General features: G+C 47.4%; 1 protein-coding gene across 11 annotated transcripts in view; it reads left to right on the top strand.

Moving 5' to 3' along the window:
- Window positions 1-27673, top strand: part of LOC135909202 (latrophilin Cirl-like) — a 471476-nt gene that overhangs the window by 369744 nt on the left and 74059 nt on the right. For all 11 annotated transcript variants that reach the window (XM_065441053.2, XM_065441055.2, XM_065441054.2 and 8 more), the window contains 5 exons: window positions 5571-5735; window positions 7506-7609; window positions 8865-9056; window positions 14022-14205; window positions 14908-15051. In XM_065441053.2, coding sequence (XP_065297125.1) covers window positions 5571-5735; window positions 7506-7609; window positions 8865-9056; window positions 14022-14205; window positions 14908-15051 — 789 coding nt within the window. The remainder of the gene's footprint in view (window positions 1-5570; window positions 5736-7505; window positions 7610-8864; window positions 9057-14021; window positions 14206-14907; window positions 15052-27673) is intronic.

Here is a 27673-nt window from a genome sequence, read left to right as displayed (position 1 = left end):
TGGTCACTAATCAGAACGCGTACTTGCGTCGTAGGCGAACGTTTCATTATGCTTTTTTACGTTTCTTCCTTTAGTCCCTACAGGACACGTAACCTAAATGAACAATGAAACTTGCGGGACTTAGCACTCCGCAGAACCCTTAAAATAATGCGTCTTCTGATAACTGGTTTGATGCACGCTCACTAGAGAAGTCAGATTACGGCTGCCCTCAACACACACGAGCAACCCAGTCAAAAATCTGCTTCCTTCCGTCCGCACAGGACACGTGCTAAAGGAACTAAGAACGCTTCTCAGTGCAAATCATGCACTTACTGAAAACCTACGCGGTTAACTACAGAAAATAAAAAACGCATAAAAAAGAAGGTTAACTAAAACACACGCGCGTTACGATAGGCCTCTCGCCGATAACCTTGACACTCAAGTTACTCACACACACAAAAGAAGAGCCTATCTACTCATTAATGAACATGTCGCGATACTACATGTTTACAAAAAAAGGCGTCTTTCAAATCTCGAGCTTCTCAAACAAAACATAAACAGAGCTCATACCTTACATATTGAAAGAAACTTAAATTGCGAAAATTATCCGAGTGCTCAAAAATAAACCAAAACAACATGCTTTACTTCCACGGAAGCTCTCTTGGCTTCCCGTTCCAAGTGCTTACGTCTGACTCATAATTTGAGCCGTACCTGAGGTGGTCGCGGTTTGAAAGATGTTGTGGCTACCCAGGACCAACAAAAGGGCTGACTCACTATCAGCTCCTCCAAGACGTTACAGTCTCCTGCCCATTTGCGTCCTGGCGCCCCGCTTTCAAGACGAACTCGATTGACCGCATCGCTACTCCCCACCTGGTCTCGTCTCGCCACCTTGCGCTTCTTTGTACTACACGCTGAGCTTTGAAAAGAACGACGGAACGATGAGGAATTTAACTGCCACGTGCCCTTTGTCTGTATCGGTGCAGAACATGCTTGTCGGTCTCTCTTTGACCGTGGCTTGAACGTGCTTGGTGCGCACACGTCGTCATTGAGGACCGCACCTTTTTCCTCGTGCCCTGCCCTTTTGGGTCTCTCACCGTCTTTGGCGGCGCTTAGTCACCGCATTCCTATCTTTAGCGCACTTCTTTCTGCGGCGCTTTTTCTGTGAATTCTCTTTCACGCTCTCTCGCGCCTCGTGCTGGCCGTTACAGATCTCATCGGCCCAGATCGGTCTCTTACCCGCACAGTCTGATTGATTTTCATTTAAATCAACACTCTCTCTGCCTCGACTGGCGGACAGCTCAACCGGCTCGTGAACAATGCAGCAGGCTTTACTCGAGTTATGCAACTCGCACTCTTGCGAACTGCCCTCTACTGCATTGCCCAGCTCACGCTGTGCATCGGCACACAACCCGTCGGTCTCGATCGCTGTCTCATGCGCACAGTCCGAATGATTCCTAATTAAATCATCCATCTCTTGGCTACCTAAACTGGCGAGGAGCTGCGCCGATCCCTGAGCCATGCAGTTTTCTTCTCTTGAGCTACGGAGCTCGCAATCCTGCGAACTGCCCTCAACTGCATCGTTCAGCTGGCACTTCCCTTCGGCACGCAGATCTGGCTTAAAGGGGTTGGGACACCAAATTTTGAGGCTATAAAAAGCATGTTGTAGGCTGCTTCCGTATGCAAGGACACCCAGAACGAAGTATCGGACGCTGCAAACATTTCAAAATAATTTTAATTCAGCTCCAAAAAGTCATTAAAAACTCCTTCTCGTAGTCGAGACCCATCGCTAGCGCGGCAGCTACTACGTCACAGTGGAGGAACGAAAATATTGACGTCATAGCACACCAGCACAAAAACGTGACGTATGATGAGTAGCGATGAAATGCCGATTACGGAGCCTGGTGAGCCGAGCGACCAAGCATAGCCTCCACTATGGCCGAGCTACAGGCATATAGAAATCCTTTCTTAATGCAAAGAAGTGGTAAGGCGTGCAGACACGGACACAGGAGGAGAGAAGTGGGCAACACGAACGCCGCACGGCGGCCCGCGAATGGCAAACTGCGTGCGGCGAGTTGCCGTGCTGACGGGCCTTTGCACGTTTTAGTGTAAAACAGTAGCCGGCCGACTCCGAAAGGGACCAGGATATGCGGCGTTCGTGTTGTCCGCTTCTCTCCTCGCATAGTCGCATAGTTCGGCAGCTCGGAGCGGTCTCTCCTTCGCTTGGCCTTTCTCAATGTGAAGGCCCGTCCACGTTGCCGGCACGGAAACTCGCCGCACGCCGTTTGCCGTTCGCGGGCCCCCGTGCGACGGCGGTTTTGCTCGCGAACGGCGAGATTTCCTAGCCGTACAGAGCAGGGGCCCGGGACCCATTTGCAGCCGTACGGCGAAGCGGCCAATCAGCGTCCGAGGAGTGGTCACTCTGTGCACCGACGGCAGCTTCACCGCCTCTGATCGTTCGGCGCCGCCGATGTCGTGGCTAGGCCTTTTCCGGTTCACTTCGAAGCTAAAGCTTACGGCGCTTCGGAATGAATCACCGACCCTCACAAGCCGCAATATTTTCTTACCGTTGTTGTCGCTCTTCGCAATAATTATAATAATCGCGACATGCACTTCGAATCGCCAGTTGACCTCTGCTGGCAGAGCACGCGTATGCGCGAGCAGACGACGCAGCATAGTTTTACGTCACCATTTTTTGTGGCCCACGTGACCAAGCCATGTTGCGTTTCCTCCTCTGTGACGTCATAGCATCCCCCGGAGCCCAGAAACCGAAACCGAAATCGCTCGGTATAATAATGCTATTATTAAATTATTTGTCGGATATATATGAATCCCGCTGTGTGTATCGTGCTCCCTGAAGCATGACGCAACGTTTGAATCAACAAACGCATGAACGAAAATTTTGATGTCTCCACCCCTTTAACATGGGTGCTCGCGTCTGTCGGGTCAGCAGTACCCTTTTCTTCGCTAGCAACCTCGCTAACATTACAAGCGACGCACACACGCGGTAACTCTGCCAATTTGTTCGCAGCTGGCCTAGCTGTCTCTACAGTCATCTTTTGGCACAGCACCTCGTCACTCTCCTTGAGGCCTTTAACGACCTCTTTTGCCATTAAGGCATCGTTAGCAGCTAGCCTTTTCCCTTCACTTATGAATCTGCAGCCAATCTCACAGGCACTACTATTCTCGTCGGCTTTTGGCGAAAATCCGCTCGATGCTGTCTGATTCTTTCGCTCTGTACTACCTACAGAATTCTCAGACAGCCGTTGTCTCTGTGCCATTAACTGATCACAATACTGTATCTCTTTGATCAGTGCTGCCTTCTATCTCTCATACTTTTGCTCACGCTCACGCTTACGTTCTTGATGCTCACACCTTAAAGTAAGTTCTTGAAGCTCACGCTTCCGTTCATTCTCGCGTTCTTGACGCTTACGCTCACTTTTACGTTCACGACGCTCACGCTCCCGTGGTTCTTGTATCACCTCCCAAGCGAGCTCAATGCTTTTATCATCATTGCCACTATCTTTAATCGCCTTTATGATAGCTGGCATTTTCATCTGTTCGTCCGCCTAGACTCCCAAATCGTCGCGCACCAACAAGTCTAACCTCGTCAATCTTCCAAGATCCATGGCAGCTGCCCTGACTGGTGGTTAGAACTGTTTTCCTTAATTAATTTGTGCAAACACACAATGCAACAAATTCCCGATTCCTAGAACTATCAAAATGAACACACAACATTTGAGTCTGGCGAATCAAAAGGACAAAAAACCACACGCTCACTTACGGTTACAGCACCTTGCCATTTGGTTCATTGGTCCGCTGTTCCCGGTTCCTCAGGACTCCCTGGGTCGAAGGCTCGCTCTTCTTCGCTGCTCCCAGCTCCTCAGGACTACTTTGGACGAAGGCTCTCACTTCTTCGCTGTTCCAAGTTTCTCGGGACTCCTTTTGGACGAAGGCTCTCTTTCGCTGTTCCGGGTTCCTCAGGATTTCTCTCGACGAAGTTTCATCCCTAGCGCTGCCACCAGTTGTTGGATCTGGAGGACAATCCCAATTGCTGTCCCCCAGATTTTGGACCTTGCCGTTGGGTGCGGGAGTTGGCCGAGCTTGAGGAGGACTTTGAGATGAAAACTCGAGGTTTATATACAGTGAGAGGACCAAGAAATTAACAGTCATAGAGTCATTACGGGCTGGCAGCAACTCGGACGCTGCGGCCCGTGGCAAGAAGCTCGAAAGAGATGAATGAAGGAATGCTCCCTTGCTGCTCCCGGTCTGTGTCTTTTATGCCCTTCGGTGTCTCAGTCACGTCGCGTGCGGCCAATCGGTGAGTCTGCTCAGGTGTCGTCATTTTCGGCCAATGGTAGGCGCCCGTGCGATTTTCACACCCGGCGCCGAGGGTCTCTCCTTGGGCCCCGATTGTCCGAGCGCTTACTTCTCTCTGCGGTATTGCCATCCTGACTTGCAATGCACCGTCACAATAGGCGGATGGGGGCGACGGCGGACCAAGGCGGACAGGGTTTCACGGTGCCTTACAGCCGTCTTGCCTCCTGGACCCAAGTTACCTGGAACAGTGCCAGGCTCTCGCTTCACTTTCGGGAAGAGTCAAGCAGTGAATAGCTCCACCTGCGGCACACGAGGAGGGGGACGCCAACTTGTTTGCACGTGCCGCGCCTCGGCAATGTGGTATCCGTGCTTCTGCGCTCCTTAATTAGCTGTGGTGCGATTCGATGTGGTCTAGTGAACTCGAAGTAGGCTCAGGAAACGGTCCCGTATCTAACACTACTCAGACTCTTCCTTAAATGAGTTTCTACGGCATTCGAGGGTCCCGCGGATCGGCGGGAGGTGCAGGCATCTCCACTAATGACCTACTCCAACCACTCGGGGAGGTCGACAGGATCCAATAAGGGCCATAGATAGTTTAAGAGGCCAAAAATGGCTGCAAAGGCAGCCTGCACACACAATCAAGTTGCCCATAACTTATAAATTTCTGCCCCCGATACATCCTAGTGTGAGAACAGTGCACGACACGTGCGCAAAGTGACAGTCAGCTGCAGCAGCGTCGGCCGAGCGGGAGCACATGCCTGAGGCGCTGTAGCCGTCATTCCCGCACAAAGGCTTCCCCCACATTGACAAACCCACAACACTCGTGGCAAGGAAAAAAAGAAAGGTACCCACGGTGCACTCTCTTCGTGACAACAAGTTTTAAATATGTCTGACTTCAACATCATGGTGTGTCGCAGATTGCTTGAATGCTAATCACATTACCGTCGACAGTCATTGTGAGATGGACATTTATTTGTTTCTTCTTTCATTCTATGCTAAACATCTTTGTCACTACCAAAGCCAAAATTTTTTCAATACGTTCTTTCCCCCTTGACACATTCGTGCTCATTGAACTTATACCTATGACTGCTATCTACCGCTTACTGCTTTTTGTTCTCGAGGTAATTAAGAGTAGTTTTTTAGCCCACATTTAGCTCATGAAATTTGGTGCTTGCCAATTTCTTGTGATGGTGTTTTGCTTTCATAGTAGAGTAGTTGGAATGCCTTTCCTGCTTCATATATGTGTGTGCCATCACCTCTGGACTGCTGTGCAGCTGTTCTCACAGAAAGTGCTGCTATGGAAACGGCCACATTCGAAACATCCACAGCCTTGGATCTGCTCTTGGACTATTGCCAGCCACTCATAGCGAGAGACATATTCTGGAACTGGACTCGTGCTGGCGATGTGGCAGTCTATCCTTGTCCTGGAGGCTCCAAAGGTGAGTCAGTACTAAGCACTGTTAGTTTTTCATATTTGCCTGGGTGATTCGAAATACCATAGCATAACACATATCAAGTACGGTGAATTAGCATGATGACTTTGCAGTTTTGGATAGGAAATAAAGGGACCCTGAAACAATTTTGATGGTTTTGTACGAATGCACTGAGTTATTAGGGTAGGCCCTTCTGACTATTATTTGATGCATCTAAATGCTCCACATAATGCATGTAATTTATTATAAGTTTTTAAAAATGTACATCACTATTGATTACAGCACGCCATTCCCCCTGTGTTTTCAGCCGCCCTTGACCAAGTGATGCAAGGTGAACATATAAGATGCCAGTAGGTCGAGCTATCCGACTAGCTACCCAGGGCGTGTCGCCGATAATTTTTTCAACTTTATGGGGAACAAATGTTGTTCGTAATAGTTGGTATGTTAGTTAATTTGTTCCTGTCAAGAAGGAAGTAACTGTAAGAGAATGCACAAGGACAATTTATCACGACACTCAAGCACCCTGCACACAGCAACTGTCGTCTGCTTGTGTTACAGCATGCTCTGTGTTGATGCGAGCTGCACGGTCTGTGCTGGTCTCGATCTCTCTTTTCGCAAGCACCATAGTTTGCCCTTGCATTGTGGCTGCAAATGTAGGGATCGGCGACATGTCGAGCTGCAACATTATGTCCCTCTGCAAGGCAAACATTGAGCATAGTGGCTGCAGCGCTGGTTGTCAGTATTCTATCGGCACCAGCATCTACGTGTTTGTGGCCGTCACTTCATGCCGAAGGATTACTATACACCACAACAGTTTTTCGCATGTCAGGTAAATGCAAATGGAAGCAGAGTGGGCCTGGCCGTTTTATGGGATGAGCGGTGACACATACATGACAGGCCTGCATGTTGCAGCCACAAGGTGGCAGAGAGCTCAACCAAACACAGAACTAATATAGCAGCAACAAAAAGTATTCTACTTTGCTTCTGGTGTAAATTTTTGGCAGGAGTGTAATCATGAGTATGTTGTTTTTCTAAATGCCTAATATGTTTTACACGTAGCTCTTTGGTTGGCTGGTTAAGCTCTGCGCCATCAGGTGACTGGACTGTGCAGACCAATCAGGCCACTCGCATATGTCTGCGCTAAAGCTATCACAGCAGTAGTAGTATGTAGGGGCTTTAGTTTATGCCTCCGCCCATCCATCAAAATGCCTAGCTTGCCTGTGGTTACCAGAATGCCAGACACGCTCGGCGCTGCTGCAGAATGCTCGCAATGCATGCTGCTTTGACAGTTCTCCCTCGGGATCGACTGCCAGGAGACTGGCGGAGCAATTGGAGAGGCTTGTAGCGCTGGCTTCAAGACAACCAGAGGTAGACACAATGTCCCATCATGATGCAGAGCCAGTGAAGGCAGAGCTTAGCCCCAATCGCTTGGTGAACGAGTTGAGGAGAAAAAGCATGGGTATGTAGGAGGGTAACTTGTAATCATTCTTCAGCTTGCTTAATATGAGACTCTCCACACAAATTGTGATGTGAACGTTTTACTGTAGCTGTACCCTACACATCTACAAGATTTGTCCAAACCGTTTCACGAACCCTTTAAGAATCTGTGACATTTCATTATTTTGCAAACAGAAAAGTGTAGGATACAAAGTCTCGAACGTAAAGGCTCAAATTAAAAAGAAAGTAACAATCAAAGGCATTGTAAACCATAGCTATAATGGCTTTGTTGTTGAAGATGGGGTTTAATGTTCTTTAATTCATGCTTTGTCCTTTCAGGTGATGCAAGGTGGCAGTGTGGTGTGAATCCTGTAAAATGGTTGTCTTATAGGCCAGACCTTAGTGGCTGCAATTCTTTCTGGGTTGGTGACCTGGAACAGAGGGTGAGAAACTTAACATGACTTAAATATTTTCATAATGCAGTAATTTGCAAATCATAATACATAAACTTAAACAATGACGAACAAATGGCATGAAGCCATTATCATTAGTTTACTTTTTGTATATGAATGGAGTGACTGTGCGGGCTTTAATAGTGGCACAGTGAACTGCTTTATATTTTGGAGTAGATTTTGTCCTTTCACCAATTGTTGTACATCATTGTACCAGAAAGTGCCATAGCTAGACACAGGCAGCCAGCAACGTGACAGCTTTTCTGGAAGGGCTGACAGCTTTTATCATGTTATTGCACTGAATGTTCTTGGGAAATTCTGAAAGTATATCTGAAATGTAGTATAACAATGTGGCCCATTGTGGTGTCACTCTGCATGTTGTATAAATAAGATATCATAAAGAATACCGTCATGCTAACAAAACTCATTTTATTAATTTTAATGATAGAACCATTATATCTGCTCAGCAGCATGGACACCATAGCTAAATATATGTGTGACAAACAGAAACATGTCTATAGTATGCATCAAAATGCCAAACTAACTTCTCTCTGCTGAGATAGCCTAGAGACCTGGAAAGCACATTTACTAGAGACGGAAAGGCACAGTTTTACCCGACGGGCAAAGCATTCACAGTAATAGCAATATATTAAAATAATACATAATATAAGACTGGTAGCTTTATAGACATTATAAATTGCTGTAAACATTTGCCTGCTAACAATACACACATGGTGTCAAAGGAACTAGTAGGGAAAATGACATCATGCAGCCACCCTTCGTAAGAAAGATGTTTATCATTTCATCATTCTTCCTAAACTCAACAGATCACATGACCTCCAACACTTGGTGCGCAGGAAGAGAGCAGTTTTGCCCAAACCGATTGCCCTTCCCTCTTTCCTAGCCTTCTTCCACTGCTTCATCTGCAGCCTGGAGCATTACATTAGGCTTTATGTTCAAGGACACCATATTGTGTGTGTGTGTGTGTATGCATGCATGCATGCGTGCATTTCCTGATGCCATGATTGCAGCTGGTGTGTCCATATATTTGCTATATCAGTAACAATCAGAATACTAATAAGCCAGTTTTCTTTCATTGCATAATTTAGGCTTTACGTGTGCACAACCACTTCTTGCATCTGATAATATTAAACCAGTACATATGTCACAGAACTTGAATGGTTAAGATGATGCACACTACTGCAGTCCAGGATATGAAAAAATTGATTCTTCCTTTCTTGCTCAGATTCAGGGCGGCACTTCTGTGGTAAATCTTGGCAGCGAGCTCTCACAGAAAACACGTGTCAAGCCGCTGTATGGTGGAGACTTGCTGCACACAACCAGCATAGTGCAGCAGCTCCTTTCAAAGATGGAGGATGAGCTGGACCACGCATCAGACAGTTACCAGCGGCAGCAAGTTGTACAAGAGCTCATGAATGTGAGTGGCGGCCTGGTCTTGACCCTCTCTGGTTTGCAAGTGTGTATTTAGACAGTGCAGAAGATAATACTGCAGGTTATGAAGATTGATTTGCTCAACTATAGATTCGATGCTATGAATAGGGGAAGGTCATGAACACCACCATTATTTCCAAATGCCTTTATTGTCCCCTTTCTAGTCTGGCCATAGATTACTGCTGGCTTCTGTATTGTCATGGCTTGATCCATGATGCAATATTCCTCCTTGTCTTACGAAACATGCCAAAACAAAATTGAAGAATGTACAGGGTGTATGAGAGGGAGAGAAAAATTACAGTGTGATTTAATTCACTCATACAGTCTGTAGCACAGTGGCTTAAGTCATCTTGACATTCTGATGGGTATCGTGCTTGATTTCGTTGCTCCTGGGTGTCTTCACTGTTTTAAATTTGTGATGAGGTGCTCTCCTTCAGAGCTGCATTCATTGGAAGCAGGGATTCTTCATCATCATCTGATTCTTGAAGCTTATGTCCACAAGGGGCCCTCTTAAAGAAGTTTGTGTTTTGTGTTATTTTCATACCCTGCGTACTTGCAGTGACCTTGGATTCTTGTACATCTGTTACAATATTGGTGTCAGGGTCATAGTATGGTGTAGTACATAGCACACTACAGGGTCTCCTTGTGTGGCTGGTTGTGGCGCCTCTTTTCTGCATATCGTTTGGATTTCAGTTTTGCAGTTTAGCCATTGTGGGGTGGTATTTTGGGGCGATCACTTTCTGAAGTTCTTTTAATTTCAGAAGACCCGGCACTAGACGCATCCATGTGCACAGCTGACAGCGTTTCTGGCACTGTGCCAGACTCACTATCTTCACATAGTGGCAAGAACACTGCCAGCCATATGTACTTCGATGCATCCAGTGATGAGTCTCATGAAAGTGAAATTATCTCCAAAAGTGATTGCCCAAGAGTACCGTTCCTTGTGCACTTCCTTACCATCACAAACTTGCAATGGGTCAGATGCAGGTCACGATAGCACTGTCTGGACCTGCCTGTCAAAGAGTAGCTCATAAGGAGTCTTTCACATTGCATGTGGAGTTTCGCTGTAACACATCAGAAAGCCATCCATGCATAGAATTCAGCCTGTTTCTTCGACGTGCAGTGCTTTGATCACTTTAGTAAACATTCTGATGAACCATTCTGCTTCCCCATTTGCCTCAGGCTAAAGTGGTGTTATATTGTAATGTGGAAAACCAAACTCTGTAGTGAACAGCTTAAAATTGAATGAATTGAAGGGTGATTTATTATCACCTTTCACTTGGTGAAAATCACCTATTTGTGCAAATATTCATCTTAGTACATGAGTTGTTGAGTTTGCATTTGTTAATGACACAGCTTGTAACACAGGGAAGTGGGAATATAGTCATAGAGTATGAGAAGGTACTTGCCTTGGGGAATGGGCCTCCAAAATTCAGTCTTAGGTTTTTCCAAGGTCTTTTTGGAAGATTCTGTGAGTTGGCTCCCCAGGATCACCTTGAGAACTTGGCACTGAGGACTGACATGGGATGCAACATTTCCTTTGTGTCCCTTCTGGGCAAGCTCCACTGCACGTTGTTGCAGGCTGGCTTGTAGTAGACTATTTTTGTATTGAAGGAAGAGGCCGTCATGTGACAATGAAAGCTTCAACTTGACATTTTTGTAAGGTTTAATGCTGAGCCACTTCACAGGGCTTGTCTCCTAACTTCAGCTTGACTGCCTTTTCTTAGTTGACAGCAATGGTTGACAGTAAGGGTGCCTTGTGTGATGCCTGATGGCACCACACAAGGTCCCCATTCAGAGGAAACTTGAATGGGTGATGTGACATGTAGCCAGATGGGTTTTATTTGCCTTTCTAATGCTGCAAGGAGAAGATGTAGAGTTTTATCCTTAGACACAAGCACTCTACTAGCAGATCTTCAAGCAGAAAGATTGGACAGGAGGCTGATAAATGGTTTAGGATCACTGTGAAGCATAAAGTGAGTTCTGTACAAGTATGCATGTTGAAATTTTCTATTCCCCACACATCAGCCAAGATTTCCTTTTTGATGTGGGAGTAGTTGTGCTTTGCATTGGTGAGTGTGCAGCTTGCATAGGCCTTATAATTTGGATGTTCTCATCATTCCCCTGTGCCAGTGCTTAGACCCTCTGCGCCTGTGTCAACAATGATATGGGTTGACTTGTTGCTGTTGAAGTAGGCTTGAGCATGGCTACCTGTCAGGGATTCTTTCAGCTTGTTGAGAGCTGCTTGGTGTATGTTAGTCCACCTTCATTCTTTTCTTTTCTTTTGAGGTTGTGAAGAAGCACTGTCATGTTTGCTAGGCTTGGAATGAGTCTGCCTCAATAGGTGATCATGCCCAGGAGGCTCCTTGCTTCTGTTTGTTTGGCTGTGACATGTCTATCGCCTGGATCTTTGCTGGGTCTGGTCTGATGCCTTTTTCTGAGATGATATGGCCAAGAAAATGTTAACTCGAGTTTAGAGCAACAACTTTTCTTTGGAATGAGTGAGAGTCCGTAGCCCTCAAGGCATTGCAGCACCATCTTCAGACAGTCATAGTGTTATGTGTCTGTTTTGCTGTACACAAGAATGTTTTGTCACTTATGTTGTTCACTCATGAAATGCTTGCTAGATATTGTAATGCGCAGTTGAGTGACAGTACGTTAATCACTTTACGTTGGGCGAACATGTGCCCGACAAACAGCTAAGCGAGAGCCTCGCTACAACGTCCACAGTCTTTTTGCAAGAGCTCTGCACCTCTTCTTCCCTCGTGTCCCGCGCTGATGAAATGCTGCTCTGATTGCGCATGCCTTGTGAGCTTGTGTTGCCCGCTTCACTGCCGCTATCTTTCGCAAGTAGCAGTAAACAACTGGACGGACACAGGAGGTGGCTAGCGCGTGTAATTTGAAATCACCTTGTGTCAATATTTTTATTGTGTTTTGGAATAACTCTGCTGCAGCATAGTTTCCAGCATTCAGGCATTTGTAGAGGTACAGTCTGATGGGTGTTGTGAACATTGTGATGTACACTTGAACCCGACTATATCGAACCCGTTTACATCGAATTATTCTATATATCGAACAATTTGTGGACACGATATAGTTACAATAAGTATGTATAGAAAAAATTACGCTTACATTGAACAAAAAATAGCAGCGACTCCCGATATATCGAACGTCAAGCGGCAGAAAAGTGCCCCCAGAAGTTGTCTTTCCCTCGCGGTGGTGGGGAAACCCGGCGGCGCGGCTCCATCCAACCACTCTCCCTACTGTGACCTCGCTACATCGGACGAGCCTTCGACACCCCCTCTGCAAAAAAATGATCCTGGCCTGCCCGCAGCACTTGCTCAGACAGCCAATCAGAGGCTCTTGTGCCCTGTGCAAGATGGTGAAAGTCCGAGTCGTCTTGCTGCTTTTCTGGTTCATTTTGTGTGCACCTTGTGGGCCTTCTCCCGCAGTGTTGCCGTGATGAAGCGGCAGAATTCGCCTTTCGTTGTGAAGCTCTAAATCATTAATTGGGTCGGATGCGGTGAAAGGTCAGATGTTCCCGCAGCGTGCAAGATTCCGAGGAGCACTCCCAGCGCGATCTTGAAGAATAGGGGGGAGATTAGGGCTAAAGCGGCCAAACTCGCGATCCGGCGCTCGTGGCACCCAACGCGTACGCACGGCCGTGTAGAGTGCTTCATCCGAAATTGCTTCAGCCGTGCCGGCTTCCGCATGCTCGGTGATGATTGTAAATTCTGATAAATGCGACGAAGTTGTTGCTGGGGTTGACGAAGTTTGGAGCGAGCTGTGAGAATTTCCGGAAGCTGTTGACGAATCAGTGGTGGACGAATTTTTGAGTGCAAATGATGGTGTCGCGACCACGGGAGAGCCAAAAAACATTGCCGACATCGTACCGAGCACAAATGAAAGTGGGCACAATTAGGAAAACAACGATGGTCCGTTGCTCACATCCTCCGAAGTGATTGGTATGCTCACACTAGTCCGGTGCTCCTGCGCAAATGCAGAAGGTTGTGGCCTCAGCTGCTTAGACTCCTTTTCACAATGTCAGACTGCTCAGACTCCAATGACAAGCTAGGCAGCGAAATTGCCCAAGCAGAAGAAAATGCAGGACTATTTCATGCGAAACTAAGTTAGTTTCATCAATAAAGTGATTTTATATATGGTATGTGCTTTTATTACATCCAGTTATTTAGCAGGCCTATAACGAATTATGCTCTATATCGAACTGATAGGCATTTTTTTCCGAGTTCGATGTAGCCGGGTTCGACGTACCTTGAATCTTTATGTAGCACCACTTTGTGATGTCCCTAAATTAAGTCAAAATTTGAGAAGACTTATGCACCAGTCAGGCTAGTGACAAGATTGTCTAATGTTGGTGATGCATCTGCATCATGTTGGCTTGAACCACAACACTATAGCAATGACATGCTCATCAAGCAGCAGTTCTTGAATATATGGTAGTGCCCACTGTAAGAGCCTTTTGCATTGAAGCTTGGTCCAGCAGTCATTCTCATTGTTCCTTTTGTAAAAATGGCTCTCGTCTGTCTCGGACATTGTTCAGTGAAGTGTCATTGTCGTACCACTGTAGTTGTCATTGATACCATCGATAGTGTTACATTATTGTTGATCATTGTCACATAATTGTCATTGCTGTTTCATACAGTAGGTAGACTTCACGCAGGATAGCAGGAGTTTCACACAAAGTCAAGGGTGCTGGTGGTTGTAACTGCTGCCACAGTGAATGTGTTCAGAACTGGAGGAAGTCTTTTGCTTAAAGTAATTTGTGTTGTAGTTGTAGTTGTAGCAGTGCTTCCTTACTTGAACTGTCTTCCTTTGTAACCTGTCAAAACTTTGCTGCCATGGAGAGGTGTCTTCCTTCAGTGTCTCGTCTCGTCTTGTCTTGAGCGATTCTTCGTGGTAGAATAAACCACTGGTGTGCACTTGCTTACAGTCGGTGGTGGACTTCAGCAGCAACCTTCTGGAGCACCACCAAGGCAGTGCCTGGGGGGACTTGCCACCCATGGAGCAGAGGGCTGCAGCATCTTCACTTCTCGAGGGGCTCGAGCGCAATGCCATGCTCATGGTGAAGAGCCACAGCAACAACCTGAACTACAGCCGCGTTCAGAACAATATCAGTAAGCTCCAACTTTCTTTGATGAGAATGAAAGAATCCACAGGAAAGCTTACATGAGGTTAACAGCACATTTTAGAGCCATGAATTGCAAACCTTGTTGTGGGCCATCCTCCCAGTCATTGTGATACCTGTTACTAGCTTCCTGAGTTGCCCATTTGTTAAGTAAGTACCATATAACTCTGTGATTTGCTTTCCTCTCTTGAAAACAATTTGAGGCTGTTTGGCACATTTCCTCTATGGAAAGCACTCAGTAAGCTATTTTAGCTGATACCTAGTGACTGATAATCATCACTTTCAGTACAACAAGATGCAAATGCACAGAGAACAAAATTTGCAAAACAAATGAAAGTGAAAATGCTGCATGCGATCAAATTATCAACAGATGAGTAGAAAACATGCTGTGCATATGCATGTGCCACTCGCATCCACCAGGCTTAAGATTAGCTGTTTTGGGGCTGATTGCCATAAAGAAGTTCTTGAGTATAAAAGGGCACACTGAATGTTGTTTCGGTCGACTTGAGCTCTAAAGTTCAGTGTGAGTTAAGATGAAGCTTACTTCCCACTTTGTAAGGCTAGCCCCAACCTGTATCTGGTTTGTCCTGTGATGCATGTTTGTTTCATTTGCTCTTGTTAGTATGCCAGTTCTGTAACGAAGAAGTGGTGAAAATTACCTAAATTCCCCCCCTTTCTTTGTTTTTTCCAGTGGCAGCAGTCAGAGTCCTGAGCATTCAGAGTGTCACAGACATGTCTTTTCCTGACCCTTCTGTCATTCGGGGAACATCTTGGTCAGATTCAGGAGATTCCATTTATCTCCCCTACAAGACACTCCTGGAAAGCGCCAGAAATGGTAACTGTGTGGCGTACTAAAACACTAGCATTTGGGTGCCAACATTTTTGCTCCTGCAAGCTTTAGTTCATTTCAAAGATATCCGTTAAGTTGTTTAAAAGTAAAAACTAAAGGTGTTATAGTCACTCCAGAATACTGGAAACCTGGGTTTGTTGGTGCAGCATTATGAAAATAAAACATCACGCAAGCAATGGGGACCAATGGTGCATGTCTCTAGCCTGATGCCTGTTTGATCTGAGGAATTGCAGTTCATAATTAGGTAGGAAAACCGACATTGAGCTAACACACTGCTCGCCTAATGTATGAATCATTTAGGCTTCTATTTGAGATGGGATTCATGATCATGAGCATGTATATATGTACTGCACTTCCCAGTAAGATAGTTGTAAGTTCAGCACTGTGGTGTCGTCTTTCTTAGGTCCCAGTTGCTTGTGTGCTGTTTTATTTTTATAATGCAGCATTATAGTCACCCCGCTTGTCCTTGCCTTAATCAAACATGCACACTATGGGCCTGAATATAATCCAACGAATATCAATAGGGACGTGCATACTTTGCTTAAAGTGTTAAAAAAAAGAAAATACTTTGCGCTTACTGCTGCACTACTTTTGCTCAAATTTTGCACAAAGATTGCTTTTTAGAGCCTGCGTCGTTCAGTGTAACACTTGGCACAGTCAGGATGCGCCTGGGTTCTTGAAACCCTTGAAAACCCACTGCTAACACACTGCTCGCCTAATGTATGAATCATTTAGGCTTCTATTTGAGATGGGATTCATGATCATGAGCATGTATATATGTACTGCACTTCCCAGTAAGATAGTTGTAAGTTCAGCACTGTGGTGTCGTCTTTCTTAGGTCCCAGTTGCTTGTGTGCTGTTTTATTTTTATAATGCAGCATTATAGTCACCCCGCTTGTCCTTGCCTTAATCAAACATGCACACTATGGGCCTGAATATAATCCAACGAATATCAATAGGGACGTGCATACTTTGCTTAAAGTGTTAAAAAAAAAGAAAATACTTTGCGCTTACTGCTGCACTACTTTTGCTCAAATTTTGCACAAAGATTGCTTTTTAGAGCCTGCGTCGTTCAGTGTAACACTTGGCACAGTCAGGATGCGCCTGGGTTCTTGAAACCCTTGAAAACCCTCGAAATCAAAAATTAGATTTTCAAGGCCCTTGAAGTTCCTAGAATTAATTTTTCTCTTGAGATCCCTTGAATTTGTTGAGTAATACAGTTTAAAGTGGACTATGTAACCCACTTTTTGTGGCAGATCAGCGTGCAACCCGCAAACTTCCCATCTTAGAATTAATGATACACTACATAAGAATGTAAGGCCGGTGCAAGTGCACATGCGTTCTGCTTGGTACAACTTGTGCGGAACTGGAAGACCCCACAATGGATGAGAGCTAGAGGCACTGGTGCTTGGTGCTGGTACCCCTGCCATACTTACGTTGCTTTCGTTGCACCTCATTAGGAACTCTAAGTGATCAAGGTGAGACATTTTCCACATAATAATTGTATCTCTAGTGCAGTATTTCTCAAACTACAATTCATGGAGGGTTTAACTATATAAGTATATATACAGTCTTCTTGTGGAAACAACAATGAATTTTCAGTTCCAGATCACATGCTGTTTCAACGGCTGCCTTCCTAAAAAATTATATATATATATGTCACCTCTGAAAAGATGTTTTATTCTGCAAAATGTAATGTTAGTTCTGGCCACAAGATGGATTGCTGTTTCACCAGCAGTGTGAAGACATGATATCTGCCCCACTAAGACCTCTTCTTCTACACATCTGTTTATTGGTTATCAAAAGGCAATGTTATGGCATGTGTATTTGAGCTCCTTGATGAAGTGCGGGTATATCTGGCAGCTCACAGGAAGCAGAGAGAGCAGTTGTTAAAGCACATTCAAGAGCCTTTTAAGTTTAACTGTAATCGTGCCTATTTGGCAGACATATTCTAAGCTTTGAATAGACTGGACTGGCAACTATGGGGCCCAGGTACCACCATCATAATGCACACAGATGCCATTAAGGCCTTCTTAGATTAACTAGCTCTTTGGGAAAGGAAAGTTGAGACGGGAAATGTAGCTTCCTTTCAACATCTTAATGAGGTGTTTGGTGAGAAACCACTTCAGACATCAAGGAACATTTATCAAGCCTCCAAGAAGAGTTCACACACTATTTCCATAATATAAATGCATATGAGACTGTACAGCTGAAACTTGCCAGCAGTCCTTTCCATTGTGCTGTGGACATGCTTACTGATGACATACAAGAGCTTTCACCTCGTTCTCATTTCGCTCATCGTCTTGGATTTTCATCGTGCGCCTCCCCTGTTTTCCCAAGAGGAATTCTTGTAACTCATCAACAACACCGCAGCCAAAGAGGAGTTCCAGGAACAACAGTTAAGCCACTCTTGCGCCAAAGTGCTTTCTCCAAGACCAACAAAGTCACCTTGAAAGTTTTTTTCTCATCAGCTTACCTCAGTGAAAGTGGTTTCTCGACTGTTATAGTAATCAAATCAAAGGCCAGAAACAGGTTGGATGCTGAAGCAGACGTGCGATGTGCCTTGAACCACACAGACCCACATAATGATTTGCTTGTATGAACAAACATCCTGTTCATTGAAATACGTGATTAAATGTATGATGAAAAACATTAACAGAAATTTTTTGTACCTCTCTGCAGTGATATAGTCTCTTTTAAATAAATTAAAATGTGTCTGTATACGCATTATTGAAAAAAGTAAATTTTTCAGAAGTCTATCAAGTTGGGGTTCACAGTGGGTATACTAAAGGGTCACATTTCATTTCATTTATTATCACCTTGAAGGCCCGAAGGCATAACACAAGGGGGGGGGGGGGCAATACAAAAACATGTAAGAGTGGTTTCGTGCAAAACAATGACAAAAAGACAAAAAAACACATTTCTGATTTTGTACGACTTAAAACAATCAAAGAAAAAATTTGGATTGCAAGAAGTAACACGGTGTTGCAACTGGGTCGCAAGCCCCAAGAGTAGCGTTGGCCTGGCGGCCTGGGGCACAACTGGAAGCATCCGAAGGTCATGACAAAGCATGAGTCGACTGCTAAAAGAACAACTTGTTTATTCTAGCATCGCAAAAGAGCGGCCGGTCAGGTCGACCGAAGTGGAGAGACGGGAGAGCACGCTACTCGACGGAAGAATTCGGAGCCTCTCTCTTGGCGTCCGGGGGCAGCTGCTTTTATACTCTCGGTGTCGAGGGCAAGAAGGAACGCCTCGTCAGAGGCGCACGTGATGCGGGGCACGGACACGCTGAGAGACACGTTGAGACGAGTAGGTGACGCATCCGCCGGGCCGGCGCCGGTCAGACCTCCTCGCTTCACAGTTGGGGGAGCTCCTCTCCCCGGCTGCCGCGCTTTGACAAGCGTGGGCACCAACATGCACACACGAAGACACGTGGCATTGAAACATGCCTGGACGCGCATGGCAGGAGGCGTTACGGCAGCGCTGAACAGGCCAAAATGTCCGCCACCTTGAATGGGGCCCTGGCGTCCGTTGCATCTGCGCCGGCTATACCGCGCGTCGTAGGTGAAACGTAACAGACCACCCCGCCGGGAGGAGGAGATCCCGATGGTCAGGGGACTGCATCCGCTGTCCGGAGGGATGTCGCTCGATGATGCTCATAACCGAAGTCGGTCGTCCTTCGGCGTTTCTTGAGCGCAGCGCACAGAGAAGGCCTCGTTCTCTCGTTCAGGTTCACACAGGACACTGCAAAGTGACTTCGGGAGAGTTGATATTTTTGTTCTCGTTCCCGGAAAGCGTTAGAACTGCGCCGAAACTCAACCGCTCAGTCAGCAAGCACGGCACAACCCTCACCAAGTCCTGCCAGGCTCTTTCCCCTTTTATACCACTGCCTAGTTCCTTACAGTAGTCTAGCAGTACTCAGAACGCGTCCACAAATTGGAAAATTGCACTAGAAAGCACGTCATCACTTTGAAACACTAAACAAAAGCAATATGTTAAAAATCCTGCCTCAGGAAGAAAAACATCAGTAACAAACAACTTTGAGGCTGATTCCTACGTTAAGGGCTTCGACTTAAGCCATCGGCGTTACCGTTGAGACTCCCCTTTTTGTAACTCACCTCAAAGGAATATTGTTGCAAAGCGAGGCTCCAGCGCAGGAGGCGGCCATTTTTGGGAGAGATGGTCTGCAGCCATTGGAAAGGGCAGTGATCCGTCTCAATGATAAACCTCGAGCCGGCTAGGTAGCATGACAATTTCTGAACGGCCCACACGAGACACGCACACTCTTTCTCGGTGGCACTGTACGCCTGCTCACGACTGGTCAGCTTACGACTAGCATACAGGACGGGGTGTTCCACTTCTCCATTTTCCCTTTGGCACAGTCCAACGCCCATGCCTCGCTCACTAGCATCGCACTGAACAACGAACCCTTTTGTGTAGTCTGGCGATCGTAGCACAGGCTGGCTTGTTAGGGCGCTCTTTAGGGCGCTAAAAGCTCTTTCCTTTGTCTCGTCCCAGACGACTGTTTGGGGCTCTGTTTTTCTTAGAGCATCTGTCAGGGGAGCCGCGATATCAGAGTACCTGGGGATGTACCTCTGATAGTAGCCGGCGACACCTAAGAACGACCGAACATCGGTCTTCGTGCGCGGTTGCGGGAAGTCTCGCACAGCGGCCACCTTTATTTCAGAGGGGCGGCGACGACCCCGTCCAATCCCGTGACCGAGGTAGACAACCTCGGCCTGTACTAATTGGCACTTGGGAGCCTTGACTGCCAAGCTCACTTCGCGCAGGCGGGTTAGCACTGCCCGCAAGTGCGCCATATGCTCAGACCAGGATGCGGAGAATATCGCTACGTCGTCTAGATACGGTAAAGCGAATTCTTGCTGTCCCCGCAACACTTTATCCATGAGGCTTGAAAAGCAGTATGGCGCGTTCTTCAAACCAAGACTCAAAACTTTAGGACGGAATGTCCCCATTGGTGAAATGAACGCCGCATACCTACTAGCCTCTTCTGTAAGGCGAACCTGCCAATAACCCCTGACAAGATCTAGGGTGGAAATAAACTGAGCGCTACTCACTTTCTCAAGGCGCTCCTCCATGTTAGGGATCGGATAAATTTGATCCTTAGTGATGGAATTAAGCCTGCGGTAGTCGACGCAAGGACGAGGTTCCTTGCCCGCTACCTCAACTAAAATCAAAGCGGAGGTATAATCACTCTCACCCGCGTCAATAACACCGAGCTGTAGCATTTTCTTTACCTCAGCCTCCATAATATCGTGCTGGCGGGGTGACACCCGGTACGCCTTGGATCGTACTGGCTCTGGGGAGGTAAGTTCTATATCATGAGTAAGGACAGAAGTCCTACCAGGCCTCTCAGAGAACTGACCTTCAACCTCTTGTAAGAGCTGGTGTAGTTCGGTTTTCTGCTCAGGCGACAGCGGTTCTTTACTGATTAAGTCACTAATGACTTGATCGGTGTCTTCCCTGTTCGTCACTGAGCCTAGTCCCGGAAGCTCGACCGCAAGCTCTTCGGGAACGTTTACCAGCATACACACCACTGCTTCCCGTTGTCTATAGGGTTTGAGCACATTACAGTGGTAAACTTGCTGTGCTTTCCGTTTTCCTGGCAGACTCACCACGTAGTTCACGTCCGACAGTTTTTGAACAATCCGTGCTGGGCCCTCCCACTGCACGTCGAGTTTGTTTTTTAGCGATGTGCGCAATATCATGACCTCATCGCCCTCCTCAAAACGACGGGCCCTGGCTGTCCGATCATAATAAACCTTGGCCCTCTGCTGGGCCTTTGCCATTGCTTCACCTGACAACTCCTGTGCCCTTCTTAAGCGTTCGAGGAGCCTAAGCACGTACTCCACCACGACTGGGTCGTCGCCCCTGCCTTCCCACGATTCTCGAAGCATGCGAAGCGGAGACCGCAGCGAGCGACCGTACACCAGCTCAGCTGGCGAAAACCCCATAGCCGCATGCGGCGCGGTCTTTAATGCAAACATCACCCCAGGCAGACACAGCTCCCAGTCAGTTTGATGTTCATAACACAATGCTCTCAACACGCGCTTCATGACGGAGTGGAGTTTCTCAACGGAATTCGACTGGGGGTGGTACACTGAGCTGTGCAACAGCTTTACCCCGCACCTTTCGAGAAAGGCTGTTGTCAAAGCGCTAGTAAACACTGTGCCTTGATCTGATTGGATTTCCGCAGGAAAACCAACTCGCGCACATATGGACAGTAGTGCATTGACTATCTCAACTGAGCTGAGTTCTTTAAGCGGCACTGCTTCAGGGAACTTTGTCGCTGGGCAGATCACAGTCAAAATGTGTCTGTACCCCGTGGTTGTTACCGGCAGAGGTCCCACTGTATCAATAACGAGCCGTCTAAAAGGCTCCGTAATGATAGGTACCAACTTCAACGACGCCCGCGATTTGTCCCCTGGTTTGCCCACCCGCTGACAGGTGTCACATGTCCTCACAAAGTGGTCTGCGTCACGAAAACACCCTGGCCAATAGTGCTCTTGCAAGAGACGGTCCTTAGTCTTAACTCCTAGGTGTCCGGACCACGAACCCCCATGCGACAAGCGCAACAGATCCTGACGGTAGCACTGAGGCGCGATCAGCTGATCGAACTCCACTCCCCTGCGGTCTAGATACTTCCGGTACAGGACCCCACCTCTTTCCACAATACGAGCATTTTTCTTGGCGATACCTTCCTTGACAATGCAGCGTATGTTTTCTAGGCTGCCATCCTTTTTTTGCTCGGCTATCAAAGCCGACCGGCTGACTTTTAGCAACCTATTAAGTCCGTCTGACGTAGGCGCGATGAGCAAATCCGCAGATAGCTCTTCTAACTTTCCCGTGTCGGGCGTTTTCTCTCCAGTATCTGGTGCCTTCAACGCTACAGGCTCAATTTTATTCAGTTCGGACGTGCTCTGAATATCAGCTTGCTGCGCCTCTGACCCTTTCTCATTGTTCGACAACGTCGGCCCCGCAACTACCGCCTTTGCAGCGAGCTCCCGAACCTTCGATCTGGTTAAGGCCTGAACGCTAGCCTCACCAAACAAAAGCCCCTTCTCGCGCAGGAGGTGATCGGACCTGTTCGAAAATAGGTACGGGTACTGGGGGGGCAGCATAGATGACACTGCGGCCTCCGTCTCAAGTGCTCCGAAAGGTCCTTCAATAAGCACTTTTGCTACGGGCCGACAGACGCTATGAGCTTCCACGGCTTGCTTGATCCATGCGCACTCGCCCGTGAACATATCGGGTTCTACGTAAGAGGAGTGAACTACATCCATCGTAGCTGCGGAATCGCGAAGCACTCGGCACTCTTTCCCGTTCACGAGGAGGTCTCGCGTGTAAGGCTCGAGAAGCTTCATGTTCTCGTCAGTGCTGCATAATGACAAAAACACGACTTTTGTTTTTGTTTCTGGACACTGCGCCGAAAAGTGACCCGGCTTCTGACACGTATAACACACGCGCGCTTGCCTCGTCTCGAACCGCTTTCTGCGTTCGGCTTCGGCTGCCGCCGTCTCCTTACGTTCGGTCGGACTGCTTTCACTCACATCCGCACTACGTGTGTCCCCCCTTGCTCTCATGGGTGTGAACTTCGGCCTCTCAAACTTGGAGCCAAATTCACCCTTTTTACCGTCCTTAGCTCCGCGAGCCCGACGCGTCACAAACTCCTCGGCTAGCTCGGCGGCTTTAGCCACCGTACTAACGTCTGGCCTATCCAAGACCCAGTACCGCACGTTCTCCGGTAACCGACTATAAAACTGTTCTAGCCCGAAACACTGCAGAACTTTCTCGTGGTCACCAAACGCTTTCTCTTCTTTGAGCCACTCCTGCATGTTTGACATTAGCCTGTAGGCAAACTCTGTATATGACTCACTTCTGCCTTTCTCATTTTCCCGAAACTTCCGACGGAACGCCTCCGCTGACAGCCTGTACTTCTTTAGCAGACTCGATTTCACTTTGTCGAAATCCTCTGCCTCCTCTCTCTTCAAGCGAGCGACTACATCGGCCGCCTCGCCGGGTAACAAAGTGAGCAAGCGCTGTGGCCACGTTTCCCGAGAGAACTCCTGCTTCTCGCACGTTCGCTCAAAGTTAACTAGGAACAAACCAATGTCCTCTCCAAGCTTAAACGGCCGCACCAGGTCAGTCATTTTGAACAATACTCGTTCTCGTGCACCGTGTGCCTGACTTCCATTACGAGCGCGTTCCATCTCTACCTCGAGACGCTTCATTTCCAAAGCGTGTTGACGGTCGCGCTCTTCTTTCTCTTTTTGTTCTTTAAGTTCGCGCTCCTGTCTTTTTGCCCTCTCCTCAATGGTCTCAAGACATTCCGACAGCTCGTCATCCTCAGCTTCTAACTCAAGAATAGCCCTCAGCAGTTCTGGTTTTCTGAGTTCGTCTGAGACATCCGGACCCAACTCTCTTGCAAGCTCCAGCAATTTCGGTTTGCGCAACGACTTCCAATCCATGGCTGCTCTGAATGCTGCTTTCTCTACTGCCTACTATTGTCTTGCCGCAAACTAACCCGGCAGCAACGACAACCACAATTACCAGCTCTGTTTCTGACACTAACAAAAGCCTGGCAAAACTCAGGAGAACCAAGTCCCGCACTCACCAAACCTCGCAGCCGAGAATTCAGGAACTTGGGGGGACAGGGCGTACAGGGTTTATTTACAGTATTTACATTTTAAACAAGAGATACATTCGACAGTCTAGCGTGGTTCCGAAATGGAGCACGCAAGACGAGCATACAGCACACAGCTTACGAGCACGACCACAGAGCCCGATGATGAGCACGATGACGGGTATGATCACAGTGCACACTGACGAGCACGAACACACTCTAGCAGCCGACAACAGCTGCTTATAAACACTCGATTGGTCCCTAGTTCCATGGGTGAGGAAAAAACGGCAGTTCACCGCCGATTCGCAGCGTCGAACGTCAACGCCAGTCGACCCGCCGGTTCTCCATTATCTTGAGTGACAGGCGCCTCTAAAGGGCCGTTTATAGTCCGACGTAACGCCCGCCCGCGCGCGCGCGCGCGCGCGCACGCACGCTACCATGGCCAGGCGGCGCTACTGCGCCTCTCCTGACAGCGCCCCAATGTGGAAACGCCAAGCAGCGCGGTCGCGTCGTGGCGTAGTCTCCGCTTCGTTTACGTTGTGCCGTCGGCGCTTTTCTTCGCTGGTCGTTCTCATGGCGCTCCGTTTTCGACGGCGGCAGATCGCCTGCTTGCGCAACAGCGATGCAAAGATTGCCGTGCGGTTTCAAGAAGGTTGCCGACGCCGACAGGTTTTTTTTCGTGGCGGCAACCTCACGATAGGGGAGCGTCTGCTTCCGAACGTGTACGGCGTTGAACAAATTGTGGACGGTGATGTGAGAGTGAAAGCCAAGTGCGTGTCACAGGTGTCCGACAAGATCGTAGACGACGTCGAGTTAGAGGTACGCGCCATGTTCAGAAATTTAGCCACTTTTATTTCAATTACAACATAAGTCAGACTGGCAGCAGGAACTTCTGTTGTCATACTACTCGATGACTGCAGATCCATTGGGCTGCCTCGCAAATCTAGCAGTTATGGCTCCCGTCGTGCTGCGCTATGGTTTCGTAAGTATTGGTTGGCCTGAAGATATTCCATATTTCTCTGGCTAGAAATAAAAAATTCTGATGTTACTTCGCCACAGCAGTCAATGGAGAAGAAAGCTCATCAGATGATCTGCGCAAGCAAAGGTTTGAGTGCTCCGCTGCTTGATCCGTAACAATCCTGGCTAGCACTAATTACATAAATTTGCCGGATGCATCTCAGCGCCGAGTCCTCATCCGTATGCGCATTTTTATAAACACATAGGTGGCTTAGTCGCGCGTGCGCTGGCACTATATGCGCTTACAAATCGTATTACAAGGCAGCTTCCCTCCCACATAATTCTTGGCAATGAATGGATAATTTTTACCTTTCGTATCGTTCACTTGGTGCGGTGGCGTTGGAAGGGGCTTGGCGGTGGCATTGCGAAGGAAAAATGGTACATATGCCGGATGGTGCATGCTATTGCTCATTTTGTTTCCGACGAAATACCGAATGCAGATTCTGCTGTTTGGTACTGTCTGCCGTGGCTGACCGTCTTCACTATCGAATAAACCAAGGATACACGCGAAATTTGATTTAGAAACCAGCCCGACACCGCTTGACAGGGCGACAAGACGGGAACTTACTCCGCTCGCCTGACTGCTTGGATCCAACGCCGCCTCCGTTCTTGTTCGTAGGGTTTAGATGGAAAGAGGCAGAAGGATACATCCTCCCTCATCCCGACTTAGTTGTGGCACTTGTATACGCAACAGTATTGTCGGCGCCCTTTTGTTTTCGTTCGACTTTAAGGGCACGCAACGCAATTTTCGTCCGCGGGGGAGGCTGCATTGTGCATGTTCTGACCGCCAGGGCGGCGCTGCAGGTGCCGTGAAAATAAATGAAAGTAGCGACACTCTCCTCCTCACGGCGCTTTCCTCCTCGATTCTCCTCGCCCGCCGGCTGCGCACGGCACGCTATTCCTCCTGGGCTCCCGCGGACGGGCCGCAGGATTCTATGGAGGCGTGTTATATTGGGCCAGTTGTGCGCCCCAGTGGGGTTGAAAATTTTGACAAATGCTAATAACAGCATCGATAATGCTGGAGGCAACGTTTATGAGGAGGTTGGTTTTTTCTTAAAGCCGTATGAACGGGGTATACTGATTTAAAGGGAGCTTTGAGGCGAGTTCTATACTCCAGACAATTTTTCTGCCACATGATCAGATGCTTTACTTCGTGCGTCTTGTCTAGTATTGCTTGTGACACATCCCTTTCTCTGTGGCTTATTAAGCGAAAGCCTTAGACCTCTGTTTCAAGGTCCCGTTGTGAGCTACAGAAAATATCACGTGACCGAAGGAAGGCGGGAAGCGAACCAAAGCATGTGCAGCCGCGTATAAGAGATGATTAATGATCACCAAAGTAATGATTGATTAGTGATTGGATTGTTGTTTATGCACCCTAATCCACCCCAATCGGTCTTAATACCCTTTCATCAACACTTCACCTTAATCCACCATAATCCGCCTTAATTCTCCTCCACGCACCTAAATCTTTATTCATGCATCTTAATCCTTCGTAATGCACTCTAATCCACCTTAATCTTCTTTAATACACTCTAATCAACCTTAATCCTCCCTAATCCACCTTATGTCAACCACTAATGATTCATTAATTAACTTGGGTAATCATTCTCTCATACAGGGGTGGACATGCTTTGGGTCCCCTCTGGCCTTCCTTGGGTCACGTGATACTTCCAGTTTAGAACGCGACCTTGAAACATAAAGATCTAAAGGCTTTCGCCTTAAAACTTAAAAAAAAAGCTCAATTTTGACTAGTGAACGCTCATCACCTACAATACTACGGGGATACTTGCCACTAATTTTTTCAGGGCGCAAAGCAGAATCAATAATAATGCGCTTCCGACTGAATAACAACAGTTAGCGGCATGCGAAGTGATGGAGCCACCCCAGAATATTAAAGGGACCCTGAAACGATTTTGGCGATTTTCTACAAACGTACTGAGTCGTTAGAGTAGGTTCTTCTGATCATTAATTGATGCATCTAAGTGCTCTGCGTAAAGCGTGTAATTTATTATAAAGTTTTAAAAATACACATCGCTGCCGATCGCAGCGCACTGCTCGGCGGAATTTTAAGCCGCCCCTACCCATATGATGCAAATAACCCATATTACGTCACATGGGCGAGCTATCTGATTGGCTGACCAGGGCTCGTGGTCGATAATTTTTCCAACTTTATGGTGAACAAATGATGCTCGTAATAGTGGGAATGTTAGTTACTTTGTTTTTGTAAAAAGAAAATAACTAAAATAAATACACACGAATAGTTTTTTAGTACACTTCAGCACTTCCGGCACACAGCAAGTGTCGTCTGCTTGTGTTACAACGTACTCCATTTTCACGAGAGCTCCGCGGTCAGAGTCGGTCTCAGTCTTTTCGCGAGCACTATGATTCGACTTTGTTGCCTTGTGGACTGCAAACCTAGCGACCTGCAAACCGCGAGTCCAGTATTAGGGCAAACGTAAGCGCAAGGGGACAGGGTCTGGCCGCTTGACTGTGCCGGGATGAGCCACGAGATGAGCAGAAGGGCAAATGTGAACGGTCTGCACGGTGCAGCCACCTGGTGGCACAGAGCTCAACCATACACAGTAGCAGCAACGAAGTGTATTCTTTGCTGCTGGTGTGTATTTTTCGCAGGAGTGTAATCATCAACACGTTGATTTATAAATGTTTAAAATGCTTTACACTTGGTTAGAGCAGTATTAGCGCTTTGTTTGACTGGTTAAGCGCTGCGCCAGCAAGTGTCTGGACCGTGCAGACCGATCAGGCTGCTCACGTACGTCTACGCTAAAGTTCCTTCATCAGCTTGAGTTTATGCCTCCAGTCATTTGCCGAAATGACCAGCTTGCCTGTTTTTAGCGGAGTACCGGACACGTTCGGCGCTACGACAGAATGCTCGCAACGCACGCTGCTTCGATAGCTCTCGGTCGACGGCCAAGCGGCTAGCGGAGA

The sequence above is a fragment of the Dermacentor albipictus genome, chromosome 9 (assembly GCF_038994185.2).
Source record: "Dermacentor albipictus isolate Rhodes 1998 colony chromosome 9, USDA_Dalb.pri_finalv2, whole genome shotgun sequence".
Taxonomy (NCBI): Eukaryota; Metazoa; Arthropoda; class Arachnida; order Ixodida; family Ixodidae; genus Dermacentor; species Dermacentor albipictus.
The sequence above is the reverse complement of the archived record's forward strand: the minus strand, read 5'-3'. Positions and strand labels throughout refer to the sequence as shown.